Source organism: Passer montanus, unplaced genomic scaffold (genome assembly GCF_014805655.1).
Source record: "Passer montanus isolate IOZ18808 unplaced genomic scaffold, ASM1480565v1 scaffold95, whole genome shotgun sequence".
Lineage (NCBI taxonomy): Eukaryota > Metazoa > Chordata > Aves > Passeriformes > Passeridae > Passer > Passer montanus.
Window position 1 is genome coordinate 1242864 of NW_024374923.1, and position 20166 is coordinate 1263029.

Genomic DNA, 20166 nt, shown 5'->3' on the forward strand with positions numbered 1-20166 from the left:
TAGTGCAACACTTATAATCAAGCTGTTTCCATCATAAAACTTTAGATACCTAGGTAGGAATGCCTAGTTAAGGACTCAAGTTCCCAATACTCTCCTGGGGGGGGATGGTTTGTAGCCTGATTTAGGGGCCCTGAATCATCCTGAGGATGTTCGGTTGAAGTAGGGGAAGCCTGGGCTGTTAAATTTGGCACCCAAAGACTTGCCACTCATGTTTAGGGATTGTTGCCTTTTAGAGGATTTGGATCAGATCTCAGTAGTGTATTCTATAGTTATCATGGTAAACAGTTGAAGGTAAAATAAAGGTAGGAGGGCAAAACTTAGCATGAGGAAGATTTTGCTGACATCAGCACCTGCTGTGCTTTTAAACATGTGCTTGTCACTAGACACTAATTTATTTATTATCATGAGATCAAGGAAGCCAAAAGTTATTAAAAAGAAGAAACGTGTAAGAAACTAAATGTGTACTGTTTAAAGCTTAAAGTTTAGCTGCTATGACTATTGGCTGCTTCCTTTGCTTGTTTACTCAATTAATATGATAAAATAACTACTGCATGCTTTGAAGTAAGGGTAAAAGTCCACTTTGGTTACTTTCCTTGTTTACATAGAGAGCAGTAGCCATTAAGTGATGTAGTTATAGTGCCCTTATCTTAAATTGTAGTTTATTTTCATAGGAAAACTTTATTTGATAACTCTTCTGGACAAAGTTACTTTAATTTGCATAATTTCAGCAACATTATGAATTTGGCAAATATTTTGCCATTTTGAGTAGATACATGTGTAGAAGTTATACTTCTATACTGAAGAATACTTTTTCAGTATTTCATTAAAAGTTGCTCTAGTTTTTCTACCATTGTGATTTGATGTGTTTATTTTCAAAAAAGAACTTATAATCAGTGTTCCTTAGTAAAAATATGCAGCTAATAATTTGAATGAATGGGAGGGAGAAGAAGCTTTCTAAATAAAGTATGTCCTGTTTATGGAAGCAAGTGTTTGGTAGAGAGCTCTTTCCTTGCCCTCAGGTTGTCTGTTGCTTCTTCAGTTGTTAAATTATTCTGTACTCAAGAGAACATTATTGGTCGAATCTAAACCCATTATTTTTCCACTGAAATTTCCATTATCTGTTAGCAATTCCATCTTGGGGAGGATTATAATATTTTTCATTTTCTGTAGTGTTCTGCATGTGTTTCATTACTGTGCACCCTACATGAGAAAATGTCATTATTTCATGCACCAAAATACTCTGTCTGCACTGATGAGCATTCTTGTCTGACAAGTGCAGCTGCTGGCCTGCACTAACATGTCTTTAGCTTTATTTGAATCTCATTTCTGCCATCATTAACAATTCATGCAAACAGCAAAACCAGAGGAAAGTAGTTCAAGGAATTCATAGTGCTTGCTTTAACCAAGTCTTACATTCTGAGAGTAGGAAGGATATTATGAACCACGTGGTACATAAACAGTGCAAAGGTCAACCCTGTTCCCTGTGTACATTAATGAGATAACAAGAGATGCCTGTAGCTCAGCAAAGATAATTGTTTAAAATTGCTTTTGCTGTTTAATTGCAGCTTTTGTATTTTATAGATTTTATTTAAGCTGTCAGTAACTGTGCATTAATAGTGTATTTAACAAACACAGAATTGAATACTAACAAAAAGAGAAGCGGACTCCTTTTCATGTGTATGCCAGGCTCTGACAAGATGATGTGAACTGATAATAAGTTTTTAATAAAGGGTAACTGAAAATAAAGCTATAAGAATAGTTGAGATCTTTAAAAACACCCCAAAATTGTTTAGTTACCAGAAGCTTGTAAGTGCTGTCCAACAGCCACAGAAGCTCAGGATTATCCAAAAAATAGGGACAGAATCAGCCTGTTCAGATGTTTTTGGGGAGTGGCTGCACTTTTTCATAGTCCACTGGCCATGAGCAAGTGCTAGAGGATTGTGAGTTCTGATATCCCTCACTTACCTGGAAAGTAGTATTATTCCCAATGAGGTTAATGTGGGGTGAGTTGCAATATATTTGAAGGGTATTAGCATTTATTAGAAATTAAAAATGAAGCAGAATTCCTTAAGGCCTGACATTACAGGCATTTGGAGAGGATGAAATGTTTCTCATTAACAACTTATGTGCTTTTTGGCTGCACTGCAGATTTTTTTGTATGAACACCTGGCCTCTGGCTCATATTTATTCAATCCAAACACCTGAAGCATATGAATAAGTGTGATTGGTTTTCCTAGTAATTAAAGAAAGCATGGCCAGAAACATGAACAATACCAGGATGTATTGTTTCTCTGACTTGTGTTGAGAACTATATTCTTATAAAGCAAGTGTAAAATCAGAGGCACTGGCATTGCCCCCAGCACAGCCTCAGTCCATGTTGTCTAATATTTTGAAGTTATTTCAAAATACAGGGTTTATCTGGAAAATTGGAGCAGTGTTTATCTAAAGTGGCAGCACCATGAGATGATGAAACACTGAAATGTTTCTTAAACTGTTTTCCTTCCAGTGTGCATAATAAGCAGTGCATATAATAGAGTAGAAAAATGCACTGTAGACAAAGATCACTCTCCATCATCCCAGTGAGAGATTTGTACCCACTTGCTACCTTCTGTGTCCCATCCTGGGGAAGGAAGGAAGGAAATACTCCAACATTGCTACTGACCTGCTGCTTCTGAAGAAGAAAATAATAATGGATGAATGTTTCCCACAAAATCTTGGATGTTTCCAATTTTTTTTTTTTTTATATTTTGGATTTTTGATAGGAAAACACCTTCTTTTCCCAATTATAGGCATTTAAGAATAGCATCCATTCCACTTACATGTGATTGCAATTGCCATTGCCACCAAATGTGGAAAGGCCCATTACTGTTCTGCTTGGTAGTTGCATATCTGGCTTGCTGAACGTGTGCTTGGGAACATTCATGCTTAAAATATCTCAAATCCAGAGTCTCCAAAGTTTCAGGAACTGGCAGATTCTATAGAAGGTCGAAAGGCATTGTAGTTAGAACTCCGGTGAGAATGTTTCTGCACTACTGATTTTGTGCTTGAGAGAACACAGTCTGCCACACAGGAAAGACTGACTTTATAAAAAAATTAACATGTATCTGATAGTTTAGTCCAGGTCAGGAAGTAAATTGCCATTTTTTTTCATCTGTCAGAGACTTAGGTCATGGTTAAGCAATGCTGACAGTGTAGTGAGCTCCTCTTCTGCTCAGGGAGTCCTGAGCATAGTTCATAAAGCTTATCCTGAAAGCTGCATCTTTGATCTTTGGCAAACTGACAATTACTGTTACTGCACTGAGCAAAACCATGTCCTTCAGCTCTTTGTAACAGTAAGAAAAATGTAGTGTTATTATAGAGAGGAAGATATTTTCACCTGTATTATAAATTATTTACTCCTTTCTGCCAGCAAAGATTTAGGAATGCAGAAGCTAAATATATGGCTTATGGAATTTTTAGTCTTTAGTGATCCCAAATCTTCTGAAAGTCTTTTTTTTTCTTGATACTGGGGGCAAAACGGTATGGGCTTTCATCTCTTTATTCTCAGCTTATGGAATTTTTAGACTTTAGTGATCTCAAATCTTCTGAAAGTCTTTTTTTTCTTGATACTGGGGGCAAAACGGTATGGGCTTTCATCTCTTTATTCTCCCTGTCAGTGCAGTGCTATTTTTGCTTAAAAAGTGAATCTATGCTAATATTGTCTTTGTGAGATTCAATGAACTTCTTAACAAATCTGCAGTAGCATTCAAATAAAAATTTCTTTACAAATGCTACTTAACAACCAAAGAGAAGATGCTTGTATTCAATATACTGTTTAAAAGGTTTCAGTTCTCCTCCTTGATACTTGGGTGAAGAACAAGCTCCAAAATTTCAGCCATCTTCTAAAAATATACTGAAGCAAAACAAGTAAAATGAAAGAATTACATTCACTCCTAATTTCTCATAGAAAGGTTTATTCCTCTAAGTCTCCACATTGTACCTATTAACAAAAAAGATGACAAATGCATTCAAAGCATTTAAATTAGAATTTTATCCAGCCTTGTCATTTGCCCTGAAGGAAGTACATGGAAAAGTAGTGTGTTTCAGATTCAAATAGAATTTTCCTTGCATTTTCCAAAGTTCTCTTAAAATCTGCCTGCTAGAGAGAAGAGAAGATGGTTTATTGGTAGTAATGTTGGAATACAATTTTCAGGTTGCTGCAGTCTGCATGCCAGCCTATACATTTTTTTGATAGGTTGTTTTGGTCAGCTCCCTACCTAACCAAAACAGGGCTGCATTTTTTGTTTCTGGTAGCAGCTAAAATCAGATTTAGGTGCATTTTTCTTTGTCACTGGGAATTTATATGTGCACAAATTTCTTGTCTAAATATACACACATACTCTGTGTGCTGCTGAAAGAACAGATAAGATCTCAAACTGATTTTGTGTTTTTTAAAAAATGTATCAGTGTGTTAGGTGAAAGTTTTTAATGAACTGGCAATATTTAGCTGAAAGGGACTAGCAGTTGCCTGTAGTTTGTGACTCACACTTTGGTTAATCCCATGAAGAGACTATGTGAGTTGGTGTCATTAATGAGAAGCAGTTGCATTCCTCCTTTCGTATATCTCAAACTGAAGTTGCATGCAAAAAATCCCACCAAGTCAAAACATTCAAATTTAGAATTCCTGCTGTTCAGCACCCTCTTCCCTTAAAATACCCAAGTCAGAGATGTAACATAGATTAAATGATCTGTTTACACCAGCAGTTCTCTAACCTTAATTCTGTCATCCTACCCGTAGATTTGAACACCTAAAAATGAATGACAGATTTTAAGCATCATCTTTCACACATGTCTGTTAACTAATGTATGAAGCCCTTTCTGCCTCTTAAATCAGCTTTGCTACTTGTCCTCAGCATAGGGAAAAAGACTAAAAAAATCTTTTCCAAAAGAAAAGGGATGACTCATGAAGATTTATTTTCATGGTCAACAGAAAGTATTTAAACCTGATTAGACATATGAAAGAATTTATCATGGATTTATGTTTCACTGTGCTATGTGAGCTAAATGTATAAATACATCTTCAGTAAAACTTTCTTACTGTGACAGAAACAGTCTGGAAACAAGTGTGACTCACTAACCAATTATGCCAGTGCCATAATGCTGTGGAAGGAAATGTTGTAAGTATTCAGAGCTTAACTGAAGGTAAAACCTGTGGGGTTTTGCTTGGTTGTTTTCCTGCACAAAGATGTAGACTACATTTACTTTCATTTTGGTTGTACATTAGGCTGAATTTCAAACCTTGTAAGAGAAGTTTGTCAGGAAAGATTTTTGCAATTTTGTCCTGAGAAATTCCCACATACATGTAATCCTAATACTTTATAGAAGAGTGTCTAGGAAGATTATTAGAACCATATTTTTTACTAGAAAGAGAAACCTTTGTAAAATTTATGTGTAATACTGCAGAGCACTATCAGTAAATAGCAGAATAAAACATCAAATCCTTTCCTTGGAGTATAATAGAGGTGAAAATCATGTTTCAAACACTGCTTATCTGTCTTGGCAGGTAAGGAAGAATCTCTTCTGCAAACCCATCACTTTTCAGTTCTGAAGCTAATCTCTCACACAGTCACCACAATGACTTTGCAGGACTTGAAGCCTCTGGCCACACTTGTAAATTGAAAACCTCTGAGGATAGATTCTAGAATATGATCTCAGTCATTTTATACAGTAAAAGTATTTAAGGTTTCCTGATGCAGTTTTGGCAGATTGTGTGCTCTCAAGTGATTCCAGGGCAGTTTGGGAGTTAGCATGACCAAGGTACTGTTCCCATGTGGCAATATCTGGTTGTCCATTTTGGCAGATTAAGGGTCATAGGCACAGAAAGTCAACTTGGCTCTTCAGATGCTGAGGGTGAATTTAACCTGCTAATGTAGGTGTCTTAAATGCACCAGTGAAAAAAATTGTGATTCTAACTGGAACTTTTTTTTAATGTTTCTTATATTTTCACTATAATAATTTTGTCAATGTTATTTTTTACCATATAGATACTCTTAATGTTGAGGGGAAAACATTCTTGCAGGCATTCTGTATCAGTCACAAAGGAAAATATTAATTCCTCTGCAGTCAGCAGAGATTTCTGAACTGCTAAGATTAACACTGGTAGAGATGTATATTACCCAGTAGCATGTTTTATGCATATTAGATATAAAGCTTGAAACTGCCCTTTTTTCATCTATTCTTTGGAATTAATTGTATATTAAAAGTAAACATAGACAAATAGTAGGGGTGTTGCTCTGTGGTGAACCAACAATTTGGGAGATGTTCCCATAGCCCAAAGCTGGAGTGAATTGTGCTGTTTCCTTGCCTGCAGTGCAGGGTGTGTGTCTCTTTCACCTACTCTGGGAAATGCAAACACAGCTAAGCTGATAAAATAGGTCATAAATTTGCACATTTATAATTATTTTGACTTCAAGGCGAACACATACACAGCAGAGCAAAAGAGCAACTGTGTAAATTGAATTTTGACTTCATCATTCCTTCCAAAGGATCCCTGTCTGTCCATGTGAGCATGTTAGACAGCAGGGTTTTCCTGGATATGGATATGTGGCTGTAAGACGGTGTCTCCTTGCCTGTTAGTAAATACTGCTGCAAGAGGGTTTCTTTATTAATCTGTTGCTCTGCACTGAACTGTTATAGCCTGTTCATAATAGTGCTTAAAATCTGTATCCTGTCCACAGCTGAACCTCCAGTAGCTTGCTGTCTCTGACCACCTCCTCAAAGCTGAATTTTTAGCTCTGTACAGACTGAAACTCCATAATAGTTTTGAGCTCAAACCCTACAGTTATTTCTCAATAGCTGTTTTTCAAGATCTAGGTGTCTTATCATCATAACTGCACCATGAATCTGCTGCTTAGTCCAACTCAGTGGTCAAGCCTCATGTTATATGATATGCTTTCTTTTTTATTTCCTAAATAATGCATTAGAAAGTCATGTGTTATAACCAAACAAGGAGAGAAGAAAGGAATAGGGAAATGGAGGATGCCAGCACAAGCAACAAGGGTAGGGAAAAACTTGCAGCACAAGAGGTAAAACAGGAGGAGGGGATTAAGTGACAATTTGATAAAACAGATTTGATAAACAGTCTGTTTTTTTGGTGTATGTTTAAATAGCTGTCTAAATCACTGACTGAATTCCTCAGTATTCTTAGATCTAAGACTGCTCATCAGTTTCAGCAATTCTAGTTGTTTTGAGCTGAGATTATAGGATCATATAAGCAGCAAAAATTTATTTCTAGCATCTTCTACTTTATTTAGTGCCATGTAGATTTGAGGGGGAAAAATTGTAAGTTATTAAATGTGTATCAGAAAAAGAATGGTTGTAAAGATCATTGATACAGAAGATGTCTCTGCTGGTTCTCTTCCCTCATCTTCCATTTTGAAACAATGCAGAACCATTTTTTTGGTTCTAAAAAATTGTTAGAGGTTTATTGTACCAACTTTATCTTTCAAAATAATTTTTTTCCCCAATATTCCTTTATATGTTTTATCTGAGTTCTGCTCTGATACTGAAATCCTTCAGGACTAAGCTGAGACCTGTTTATTTCCTTCTGAATCATGTTTTATTCTTCCAGATGTTATAGTGCAGCAGCTTTGTAATAACTAGGAGATGTTCACAAGGATCCCACCTTTTCTCTTTGAAAAAGTTAAGGCTGCCTTCTTGAACTGCAGTGCTGTACATTGATACAGTTGATTATTCTCTGAAGTGTTTCAGTCAATCCCAGTAACATGTATAATGTAGAAATTAGGATGCTTTCATTCCAAAAACTTCTTAAGATAAGCTGCTTCTTGAAAGCTGCTTCTGAGTTTGACTGTCTTGAAATAAAAAGAATAGGTAAGTTATCAAAATTGTGTAAGACTAAGAACTGTTGGCAATCCTTTCTATTTGAAGAAATGTCTCTACTATTGTCAGATGGGACTTCTTACTTTTGCGGTTTTTGTGTGTCAGCACTGGAGTTTAGCAAGCAAAACACAGCAGGAGCAGAAAATACTGCTTCAATCTGTCTGCAAAAAAAGGAAAATTCCCATAAAGTACAAGTGGAGTAGGACATTAATTCAAACTGTAGTCACCACTAGCACATGGGACTCCGGCCTGTTGATAGAAAGCTGCCCATTTATTCTACCTTAGGAAATCATGTAGAACAGTTCAGCATTTCCAGTGTCACTAGTGACTGTAGCTGGAAAAGTTCTAAAAAAGAAGCATGCATCCCAAAATGTGAAAATCATCTCCTCCAAAAACCTTGCTCAGGGACATCTGTGTGACTGATAATCAAAAGCCAGAATGTGCCCTCATGTGTGTGCTTGACTCTATAAGGACTTGAGAGGCTTTTTCCTCACACTATTTTCATCATCTCTGCTTCGCTACTTTGAGGTTCAAATAATTTGTCATCTGATTTGAAAACAGCAAAAAATACCTGCTGTTTTGTCTTTGTCTCATTTGACAGGCATGCAGCAACTCCTAATAGGAGTTTAGGATAATAAAACATCAAATGAGATGGAAGACAGGCTGAAATGGTTATATTGTCATTAACTTAGAGTATCCTTGGCTGCTACAATGTGTTTGTGCTATGCTGTAGGTCTCAAATGAACAATTTGAGAGTAAATGAATAAAAATTGTATGCTAGGTTAGTGGGGTGTTCATGACTCCAGATGTTACAAACTTAGAAGCTTTCACTACTTCTGTTAAAATTATTTGTGAAATAGAAACTTGCTGGTTATGTTGGGAGTCTTCTTCCTTCCTTTTGCTGTTACAGTACAGTTTGTGATGGAGATAACATCTGAAACTACAGCTGCATCTTCCCACCTTAGCATGTTGCACTCTGTTCTGGTTGTGCTGTCAGTCAGAAGCCAAATAAATCCAGCTGACAGGGCACTAGTGGGATTCCTGCTGTTTGCAGTAAAACTTCTCCAGGGTTGGATGAGCCAGGGGAAGCAATATTATGATGCTGACAGCAGGGTATAGGTCCTTTCTTTGTTTAATAGTCACTGCAGAGGACGCTTTAGGGTGTGTTGGAAGGCACTGTCACTGCACTGCATTAAAAAATATTGGCAGATCCTAGCAAGGCATCTGACCCTGATCAAATATTCCTTTTAAATTAAAAGCATATTTAGCTATTCTGCTCAGCTTGTTCTTAGGAAGCTAATAATGGAGTTGGATCCTCTTGCTCTATTTTGAGGATGTTTTATTGAATTATGCATTGAATGATGTGACTAATTTGTGGAACAGAAGTCCCTGTGCATCAGCAGTTCACGGTCATTTTCCTGGGGGAAAGATAGAACTTTTTATGTTAAAAGACACTGATCATTCTTTTCAGCATATCAAAGAACAAATGTACTGTATGCTTTTCTATTGAAAAAAAATAGAACAAATGGCTTTTATCTGTATTTTCATCACTACACCTGCATAAATCTCACTGATGCTAATGGGACTTGTAGCAATGTAGATAAAAGCCAGTCACACTGTTGAGATGTGGAGTCCAACAGAGCAAGGTACACAGCAGAAGTAGGAGGGTTCATCCCTGTAGGGACAACCTGCAAGTGTGTGACTCAGCCTGCTTGGAATAAACCATTGGTGTGCAAAGCCAAGGCCCTCCAAATTGGTGTACACAATCAGTCTGATTAATGCAGTGGCTGTGCAAACTTACTGAATGCTCAACTTCACTGCTGCCCAGATGGATTTCTCCAGAAAAAAAAAGTTTGGTCTCTTCATCCACTCAGCCATAGGAGCACATACGATGTCTGTGATGGAAGAGAGGCCAGGCAAACAAAATCACCTGGACTCTGACTGGGAAGGAAGAGATGGGACTATGAGGGTTGAGCTAGAGCTCTCATGAATTGTGGGCATAATGGGAGTTAGCTGAAACCTGCAGGCTCACCTTGAAGAGCAGGAAAGGAGTGAGGGGACAGTGCGAAAGGGTCAAAGGGGCAAACCTGTGGGATGATGTAGAGATTAAGAAAAAAAAAAGAAAGAAAACCAGCAAGCAGCAGGTTCTTAAAAGTATATAGAAATGCATTGTGGAGGACAACATTAACTGGGAGCAATAAAGTTAGTCCTCACAGCTGATCACAAATAGTAATGTGACTGTGAGCAGAAGAGGAAGGAAGTTCTGTGGGTGGACCCTAGGACAGAGGCATTAACTGGGGCAGTCTGATTGAGAAACACAGAATTACTTATTTCAGTGTTGACAACTGATAAATCATGTAATTAGCTTCATTTCTTGATATCTTCTGAGAGAATGCCTGCAGTAAAGTCTGAGTTCTGCCCAAGTTCTATCCATGGACACTTGAAATCTGTAGAACAAAAGCAGCAGACACACTGCCCCCAGCAATTACTTTGACCTAGATGAAAATAGCAGGGATTTTATTTTTTATCTTTTATTTTGCTATTTAAAATAGTAACTGTTGATCCCTTTATTAGTGTAACATACAGATTGAATGTTCAAAGCAAAGAATCAGACTAAGAACTTATTATAGAAGGCTTATTCAAAAGAGGAATTAGGCAAGGTTGATCATTTGATCAACCCCCTTGCCTAGGGTTCCACCTGTAAATGCAGTTCTTGCACCTCTCTTGCTATCCAAGCTTAAGAAAAGCAACATTGCTCTTTAATACACAAGTCAGAAAGGCAAGCTTTCTGTAAGGTGAAGTGGCTGCTGCTGTCTTCAGAGTATCATTTTCATCTTACCTGGAGCTGTAGGACAGTAATGTCTGCCAGCATTTTCTTTCTTAAAGAAAGAGCATACTTGTCATATGTGCTTCTGAAAGGGCACTGTGTTGTCATCTGATATATTTGGATATTCTCAAGTCCACAGAAAAAAATGGCAAGTTATCTTTCCATCATAGGATATTCATAGTAAATAGAAATTTGCCAGTCCTTGCTGCCCAAAGGAAGTCTATACACAGAACTCCCGAGGGTATGCAAGTAAGCTTCAGAGGGATTGAAGAGGTGTGGTTGAAGTGTGAGTAATTCTACTTATAGAGAATCTGTCAAGAATACAAAAGAAAAGCCTGGCAGTGGAAGTATCCCTGTTGCTCTGGTAGGACAGTGACCACACAATTCAGTGAGACTCAATAGAACTTGTAAGTAGATTGGCTTCTCCCTGTGTTGACTGATAAAGATACACGGTGATATGCTTACAAGAATGTAAGTGCAAGCCTTTAAATAAAAAGAACTGCTATTGACTTTGAGTCACCAGCACTGATGAATTTTTTGAGTCAATTCACCATCATTTAATATACTATTTTGGAATAGCTGTTAGTGTGTGGCCTTTTCATTTCTGCCAATAAACTTCATAATAGATACCAAAGCAGGACTGAAAAGCCTGTGAACAGCATGGAGACACTATTTGTTCAGTGTTGCATTGTGACATACTCATGATCTTTTTTTCTTTGCTTCCTTAGCTTTTTTTTTTATTATTATTATTTTAAACTTCCTTATTTCATTTCTGTTAAGTGTGTGTGTTCATTTTAGTGATAGTGTAGTTCATTGTGGAAGTTATTTAATGTTTGCTTGTGTCCAAGGCACCTAGCAGCATTAATATGTTAGTAGCCCCCACAGTCATCATGCTTCCCATGTCAGCTGTAGAACACAAAAGTTATACTGGAAGTACTTAGATAAATCTGTTTCATCAGAATGGCTGTGTGCTTTCACTTTGTCAAAATACCTGCGTGTTGGCTTTCTTTGCTGCTTAAATGCTGTTCTATCTGTTCCTAACTTCCCCTGTTTAACAGCAGACAAACCCAGGGAGCACTGAATGAATCGGATGATCCCGAAACAGGCTGTCTAACTGATAACAAGCCAACTTCTCGACACTTCTATCCTGTCGCCTTGCTGCTTGTCAGCTCACACTTGCTGGTTGTGTGGCTTATTTTAAGTCTTGCTTTGCTATTAGCCAAATATCAATAAACTTCACTTGTGTTCCTTTCTTTTCTACAAACTGCAACAAACTAACTCTAGAAAAAAGGAATCATGTTGTAATATTTCTACAGACTCAGACCCCAAGGATTCATCTTTAAGATTCCAATGTCTGAAATGTACTGTGTTTTCATTCTTTTTTCTGAACTCTAAGAAGTATACTATGCATTGAGTGAATTGATTTGCTCTTTCTGTTCATGGTAGAGCTTTCCCGTTGTAATTAGCGCAAAGAAAGCCCACTTACAATGCTGTCACTGTATAGAAGTTGTGGAATCCTGAATGCTTGAACCCCTCTTTCCAGAGTAATTAGTCTGACAAAAAAAAAAATTAAAAATGAATTTGCACAACACAAACTAACCCCTAGACAAATATGGCAGGGCAATGGTTTGTGAGACTTTTCTTTTGTTGTGGTTTTTTTCACTGTTACTAGCTGATGGGATTGTTTTCGTTTAATAAATGATTATTACTTTGCTACAACTAACCCTTTTCTGTAGAGTAAATAGAATATAATAAGTTCTGTTTTGTAATGAAATTAGCCTGTTTGTAATTGTTGCTTTAGTTGCTTTTGCTTTCAAGACACTTTTATATTCTTTTTAACAAAGTCCTGTTTATGTCTTGATGCACCACTTTGGCACTTGTGACTTTTGTACTCTGTGTGAACGAACATCCTTCCTTTATAAAGCAGAGAGGTGGATTGGACTGTTTGAAAAGCCATTCTCTCTTTTTTTCATTGCAAAGCTGAACATACAGGAAATGAAGCAGAGATGAAACTTTCCTTCACAAATCTCTAGGGCCAGACTTAATAAAATTCCTTGTTCCTAGAATGCACATTTTAGGGCAGTGTATACTCGCACATATATAGCAAACAAATTGAAAAAAAAGGTATAAAAATGTTTAAAAGGCAAATATATTTCTGGAATTAGAACAAAATGTATCATTAAAGTATTTAATTTTTTTTTACTGAACTTGAAACTGCAAGGGCAGATATATTAGGGGGAATGGAAAATCTTATCACCTATTTCTGAGGGCAATAACTGTACTGGGCCTGGCCTTGGATTTAATTCTGTAAGATGTATCATCACTCGTGGAAAACAAAAATGTAGAGTTGAATCCTTGTTATTTTTACTTCAACTGTTGCTGAAACTCTGCAATGAACAAATAAAGCATATTTATTTATTCTGTGTTTCATGAAGTTGTACTTTTTCCCCCTTTCACTAGAGAAGGATGCCGCATAGAGAATGTTCTGAAGAATGTCAAATGCAGAAAGTATGCATTCAACATGATACAGCTGATGGCTTTCCCAAAGTACTACAGACCTCCAGAGGGGACATATGGAAAAGCTGACACCTAAGTTTCACAAAAGTGTAATCAGGAGCATATATCATGCTAATTAGTGACTATAACAACCGCTGTTTATGACGTATGAATTGGGAATGTATAACCAGTGGAGGTGTTATTTTTATAAGGTTTTATCATTTTACATTGAAATTAATCTGGTTAGTCATTATGAAATAAATACCATGAAAAAGCAATGGACTGGATATTCTGAAAAACAAATATATTCAAGTTATTTTTGTGAAATTGAAGCTTAGTATGACTCATAAGCCAGCTGGAATTAGTTTCTGGGGTCATTTGATTGAAGATTAAAAAGGGAAATGGCATTTGCTGTAGGAACAGAGATTAGTAATCTGGAAGGTGGCATTCTGACTCCAAACAAACCCTGAGATTTGATTTAAGGGGTCTCTTACTGCTGGAAAAGGTGTTTTCTGTAACCAGCAGAGCACTGAGGTGTTGATCACTAATGATTAAACCCTTCACAGAAATATTTATGAAACATGCTAATGTTAATATCTGGGCTAAATATAATTTTGGTAATTACAATTAGCTTCTTTACATAAGCATGGTAACTTCATAATATGTTTTTAGTAATTGCAGACTGTAATTTCAGTAATTCCATTTTGATTCCCTGCGGTTCATTTGGATGTATCACTCCTGGTTTTTTGCACCCCAGCCAAATACCGCTTATTTCACTTTCACATAAATTGCACTGAAATCAGGGAGATAATTCCAGAAGTAAGGTGACCTGAATTTGACCTCCTATTTAGTGTAAACCCTTAAAAGTAAATTTTCTTTAGTGGTAGGGAAAATAAGTTGTATATACAGGAGTTAATGTATCTTTTGACTATGAAAAGATATGTTATTACAAAGCCTAAAATAAATATTATGAGTAAACTGCTGTAGTAGGACTACTTAGCCACTGCAGCTGATTTATACCAAGTTTGTAATGCTGCAGGTAGACACTCTAGGATGAAGAGCTATCAGCTTTAAAAATGAATGTTAATGCTCTGCCAGCTTGTGTTAGTCCTGAAATTTGTCTTGCAGAGAACATTTGTGTTTTCTAATTAGGTCTATTTACTACCTTCTTCTGCCTCCCAGAGAGAAACACAATTTAAAATTCCCAAGTATTCACTGGTTACTGACCTTTATGTAATGCCTTCTTTTCATAACTAGAGCAGAAGTATGAGAAATGTATCCTAATGAAAGTACCCTGGGAATTTGAGCATCTGTAGGAAATTGTAGTTGCCATGGATAAAGAAGTAAATGTTTGCTTACTCCTATGGAAGTCAAAGAAATCTCTATACACCATGACTTTTAATTTGTTGTTTTTAATCCATTAATACCCATTACTGGGTATAAATCTGTAACTATAACAGAATTTAAGAGCCTGATTCTGCAAATTTCATTTGGGTGATCCATAGAACTGATCTATCGTTTAGCTAAAATTAAATGTATCTTGTATATTTGCATGATCAGGCTTTGGAGTTTGTAGGAAAACATCAGAAAGAGATCCTCATTCTAATATTCATTTACTTCAGTGGAGCCAGAAATTCACCTATACAATATATTAACTAATTGGAACTTCTTTTTCCAAGAAAAGTAGATAATGTAAGTAGTGTTTTGGTGCATTAGTTTTTTATTTCTATTATATAATGTGCTGTCATTAATTGCTTCCTTTTTCTTGGAATGTATTACTTCAGTATATGTCAGAAGAGTTGACAATGCATCACAGATAAGCTCAGACTGATGAGAACATAATGCCTTGATTTCTTCTTGTCATGTACCAGTAAAAGTGGACAATACTCATTGGCTGGATATGTGCGTAAATTAGTGTTTGTCAATGAATATAATGTAGCTGATCTCTGTGAAACTTTTTTGCGGATTTATGGAACATAATCCTTCCTAGAAAAGTAATGTTTTCTTCTGTCAGGCTGCTGCACTAGCCCTTACTACATACATGTTTATTATTAGCTTAAAAAAGCACTACACATGCAATTTAGAGATAGTGATAAATTCCTCATGGATCACCGATATAACCCCAGGTATGTAGTAGAGAATGCCAACCACTGCACAGTAGTTCTGAAATTATCTGTAAAAATCTCAGTGGAGATGGTGTTCTCTGCTGGGTGCTATAGATAGCGAGACTTCTTTATCTGAGTACCATTGGCATTCTGTCAAGTTAAAAATATGAAATTATCTAGATTTTCTTGTCAGGAAAACAGTTTTTCAAGATTTTGCCTCAGGATTTTAATCCTGCCTGGGCTCTAAATTGCTGTTGTCACTACCATGTTATTTTTGTGTTGAAGTTGTTTTTCACGTTGAAGCCATGGATTTGATGAGGAGAAAGAAAAAATGGCACTGAATTACTGTCCTTTTTGTTTTAACAGCCATTCACAGTATGTTCTGGTGAAATTAAGTAATCTCTTATTTGCTAAAGGTAATTAAGACAAAACCACAAGCACATCAGTCAATGCAATGAAACTTCATTGTGCTCGGGCCATTACAGAAGAGTTGGCTGAGTTCTGCCCTAAATAATGCTAAAATTTCTCTCACTAATATTTGGATTATAACATCTTGTTGTAGGTCAGGAGAGCTTTGTAAAACCTGCTGAAGTGCTCCAAGTCTCCTGAAAAAGCCTCATTGCTTCAGTAGCAAAAAAGGCCCAAATGTTTTGTTGTTTGGTCAGTGCCTGCTGGTGGTCCCTGTGGGCAAAGGCTGTGCCATCAGCTGACCATGGATTCAAAATTCGTGGGTTTTCTGGTCTGCCTTTTATGAAGAAACAAAGAGGGGTTTGTTGCACCTTGATGGTTGTGTTACATGGAGTACATTTACTTTTTCGGCAGCTGCTTGCAGCCCTCTGAGTTGTTTGAATGTCTAACAGAGGAGTTAAATTATCCCTAGGGTCTTGCACATTATCTGGTAGCTCACTGTGGATTTCAGATTAGTAAAACCACACAACTTAATTTTTATAAGCAAACTACATTGTTTGTTTTGCAGAGGGATAAGGTAAGCATAGTGATTTTGATAGTGGCTTTGCAAAAACGGTTCCATAACTGCTCTCTTAAAACTTTTGTAAGGTATAAAATAATCTGCTTTTAGAGGAGGGCAGTTCTCAAGGGCTAGAAGATGAAAATTCAAAAATACATCTGGCATCTAAAGCCAAATCTTGTCTTACAGATTATATTATTTGTAGAAATCAAATCAGGATCTGTCTTGAGGAATCCTGAAATAAGGGCTCCTAGCTTTCAATATTTGTACAATGCAGCACACACTTAGATGGGGGTTTTGTCCCACAGAGTTATGACTAGATAGAGAGCTAGTCTGAAATACCTAAAAACATAAGGAAAGGAATGTTAAAGTATTTTTTTTTCCCAGAAATGATTGTAATATTGTTATAATACATGTCTATGACTGACATTATATTATCTATTGTTTATAATACATGTTTATGACTGACATTAAACAGGCAGGTCTTTTTTTTCTGAAGTCTTTTGAGGAATTTAAAATACATTCTGATTAATGTTTGTATTTTGGCTTTTATGGAGCAATTAGGAAGCAAAACTTTTTATTATGTTATCTGATTTTTGTCTATGTGAAGCTATGTATTTTGATGAAATCCTAGCAATGTGTGTGTTATAAAGAAAAAATAATTTAGGAGGACAACTGAAACAAAATACAAACTGAGAAGTAGTGTTAATGAAGCCCTTTGCAATCTTAATTTTTTGGTGTCTGAACTTTGCTATTACATAAGTGAAATGAGGAAATTAACAAACAATTTTGTGTCTAAATCAATCTCTCCTGATGAAAATTCACTTAGTTGCAGTGGAATAACTTGAAATGGTATTCCAAATCTTCACTAGTAATTTTGGTATAATGAAGTGCAACACTTCATTCTGAAACATTCTCTAGAATATGCCTATTGAAAATTTCAGGAAAAACTTGTTTTTCTTTCTAGATTAAACACAAGTTCCAAGAAATCCTTTGGTCCATTTAAAAAGAAGCAGAAAATGCACTGAACATCAACCAGTGTAATAAAGAAAGGAATTGCATTGAAAACTATGCAGAAAAATTACTTGTGTGAATTAATTTTTGTAATCACTTAACAGTCTTATATGTACATTGTGTCAGTTGATTATATTGTAAACTTGAAACCATTGATATCTATATTTATGCTCTTTTTATTATAAAGAAGTGTACTGTATAGGCAGTGCCATGAGACATGAATTTGCATCTTGCTTTTCACTTCCTTGCAGCTTAAAAGCATATGTTTACAATGGATATGCTTTAAAGTAATTTGCTGTTCTTGAAAACACAAACTTACCTTGTATATTGCATGTTTACAAAAAAAAAAAATCATACAAATGCTTTTTTAGAGAGAAAAAAAATCACAGACTTCAGTCCTTAAAACATTGTTTTTTTCCCTAAGCCATGCAACACCTCAACTGTTGTGTTGCCAAGCATTTGGCTTACACTCAACAGGACTCAAACATTTATTTTCTCTTTCTTTCATAGCATCTGCTGAATAAGTAATATAACAGCCATGACTATCAGCATGACACTCGTGAGCCAAGGTTAAAAACTTACATTTCCTATGAGCAATTACTTCAGGATAAATAAACTGTAAGAGACTTGTGAACCAGCGTCTCCCTGTTCCAAAGAGCTGAAACATAAAGCACAGGATTTGTGTGCTGACTGGGAAAAAGAGTTACAGTAGGAGTCTGACTATGATAAAAGAGTGCCCTGGACAAGCCAGGTTCAGAGTAGTGAGATTTGAACCACACTGCACTTACTTAGAGTTCTAACTGTTGGCAGTGGTATTTGATTACTCTTTCCATGCATGCAAAATGCTTTAAAAGTTTTCAGCACTTCTGTTTATGAATGGTCTGATTTTAAAACTTCTGAAAAACCAAATTACTTTGGTACTTGTTTTCTTTTTGTGTAGCTGTTCCTTGTGATGTTCCTGTCTTACATTCTGGAGCACATAGGGCTGTGTACAAGTAACATTAACAGGACTTCAGTATGCAGCATGTGTTTGTCCAGAGAAACAAAGCACAACTATAGGAATTCAATGCTTTTTATGTTTCAGGGTTTATCATTTTTGTTTCATTGCTGTTTGTAAGCCATGTCCATTGTACACTATGTGTATATTTTTATTTAAATAAATTTAATGTTTATTTTTTATGTTTCTGACTTTTTTGTTTGTTATTCATTTTTCATTGTCATTGCGGTGGTGTTGCCCAGAGGGAGGATTGTCCATGCTAAAGAGAGTGTGTTCCCTCCTGAAGGAGTTGGTGGGAGCCCACTCAAAGGTCTCATCACTGCTAGGAGGAAGGATTTAAGAAAAGTTCTGATATAACAATTAAAAAGCCTGTAATGGGCAAAAATTAATAGTTCCTATTCTTAGTCTTACCATAACTTTCATCTCAGAACCAGGTGGGTCATGCATTTTCTAGGGCAAAGCAAGCAAAACATTCACATGCCCATGAGGAAATCCCTTTCACATAACTCTTGGTCTGTAATTCAGGCGGGATCAACACTTTTCGTAATGAAGACTTTAAAAAAGGTAACGTCATACTCTGTCTGGCACTACATCTTCACCATCTCAGTGAATTGCTTCCTTGGGAAATAATTGCTTCTGTGCTGTTTTCTTGAGCTTCTGTTGGTATCTGGATTTATTATATGATCTCTCACCACAATGAAAGGTAAGTTCCCCAAGAACAGATCTTCTTTTTGGGTATATGATAAAATGTGGCTCATCTGTGCTATCAGTACTATGAATAGAAGGTGGTTGCATAATTTAGTATCTCTGTTTATATGTTAGCATTTTTAGTTTTACTAAAATATATTTAGTGAGATTTTAATTGTCACAATACATGCAAGGTAGAATATTATATATATTATAATATATAATACTTATATAATACTTGCAAGTCTCTTGATAACACTGGGAATTAGTGCTTCTCTGGAAATAAGTTAAAAAGCTGTTATCATTCAGCTAACAGGAACCAAGGAGTTCTGTCTCTTACTAATAAAAGTGAAAGTCTTTTAAAATTACTTTGTCTCACTTGGCATGTTTATGGATTTTATTTTCCTCCTAAACTGGGAGCCACTTTCTTCTCACAGCAATGTAAGAGAGAAAAAGAGAAAGAACCTACAGCTGAAGTGAGATGATAGAATAATATGATAGTAAAAATATGTTTTCACCAATTCCCTTTCTAATGTCACTTCAGGGTATGCTTGAGTATACCACATAGTATTTATGAACCACAGCCTGCAGGGTTCTACACTGGGATGACCATTGCTGCCAGTAAAACAATGTGTTCACAAATGCTGCTTCTGCTAGGCAAGAGCTTTCCTGTGAGTTTAGTGATGAATCTTGTACAAATCACAGCCTTCAATAGGTATGTGACAGAGGTTCTTTATGGAATTGAGGGCAAGAAGGTTCTAGATGCAAACTAGACTGTGTGCTGCTTGCTGTGCCCAATTAAACAGACCCTTTGCATTTCTGTGTAGGCTGTCTGTGCCCAGTCCTAACCCAGTACATAAATGAGAAGTACACTTGCTCTGCTGCAGGGAAAATTCTTGACATTATTAGAGTAGATGTAAGCTGCTTCTAAATAAGCTGGAATAAGAAGTTGAATTGAAAGATTTCTTCCATGTGTTTGTTTACATGTATATGCATATATATTATATTTACATTTTATTTCTTTATATGTTGTAGGATAGCAAAGGGCAGTGACATATGATCAGTTGAAAAATTGAACTTGTGATATTTCTAGCAGTCAAATACAATTTTGCTATTGGAAGTGTGGCACCAAAGACAGGCTCACATGAACAAAGCTGTGGCTTGTAGCATGCCTGGTGGCATGTGGTGACTCTAA

At 36.3% G+C, this 20166-nt stretch overlaps 2 protein-coding genes across 3 annotated transcripts in view; one reads left to right on the forward strand and one right to left on the reverse strand.

The window, feature by feature from the left end:
• The window catches only part of INPP4B (inositol polyphosphate-4-phosphatase type II B), a 187258-nt gene extending 168783 nt beyond the window's left edge, over positions 1–18475 (forward strand). Inside the window, exon 23 of one of the 2 annotated variants that reach the window (XM_039696121.1) lies at positions 13166–18475. In XM_039696121.1, coding sequence (XP_039552055.1) covers positions 13166–13298 — 133 coding nt within the window. In that variant the 3' untranslated portion in view covers positions 13299–18475. The other variant, XM_039696120.1, reaches the window with a different exon arrangement.
• SCOC (short coiled-coil protein) overlaps positions 1–20166 on the reverse strand; it is a 702416-nt gene that overhangs the window by 209851 nt on the left and 472399 nt on the right. The gene's annotated exons all lie outside the window — the stretch shown is intronic.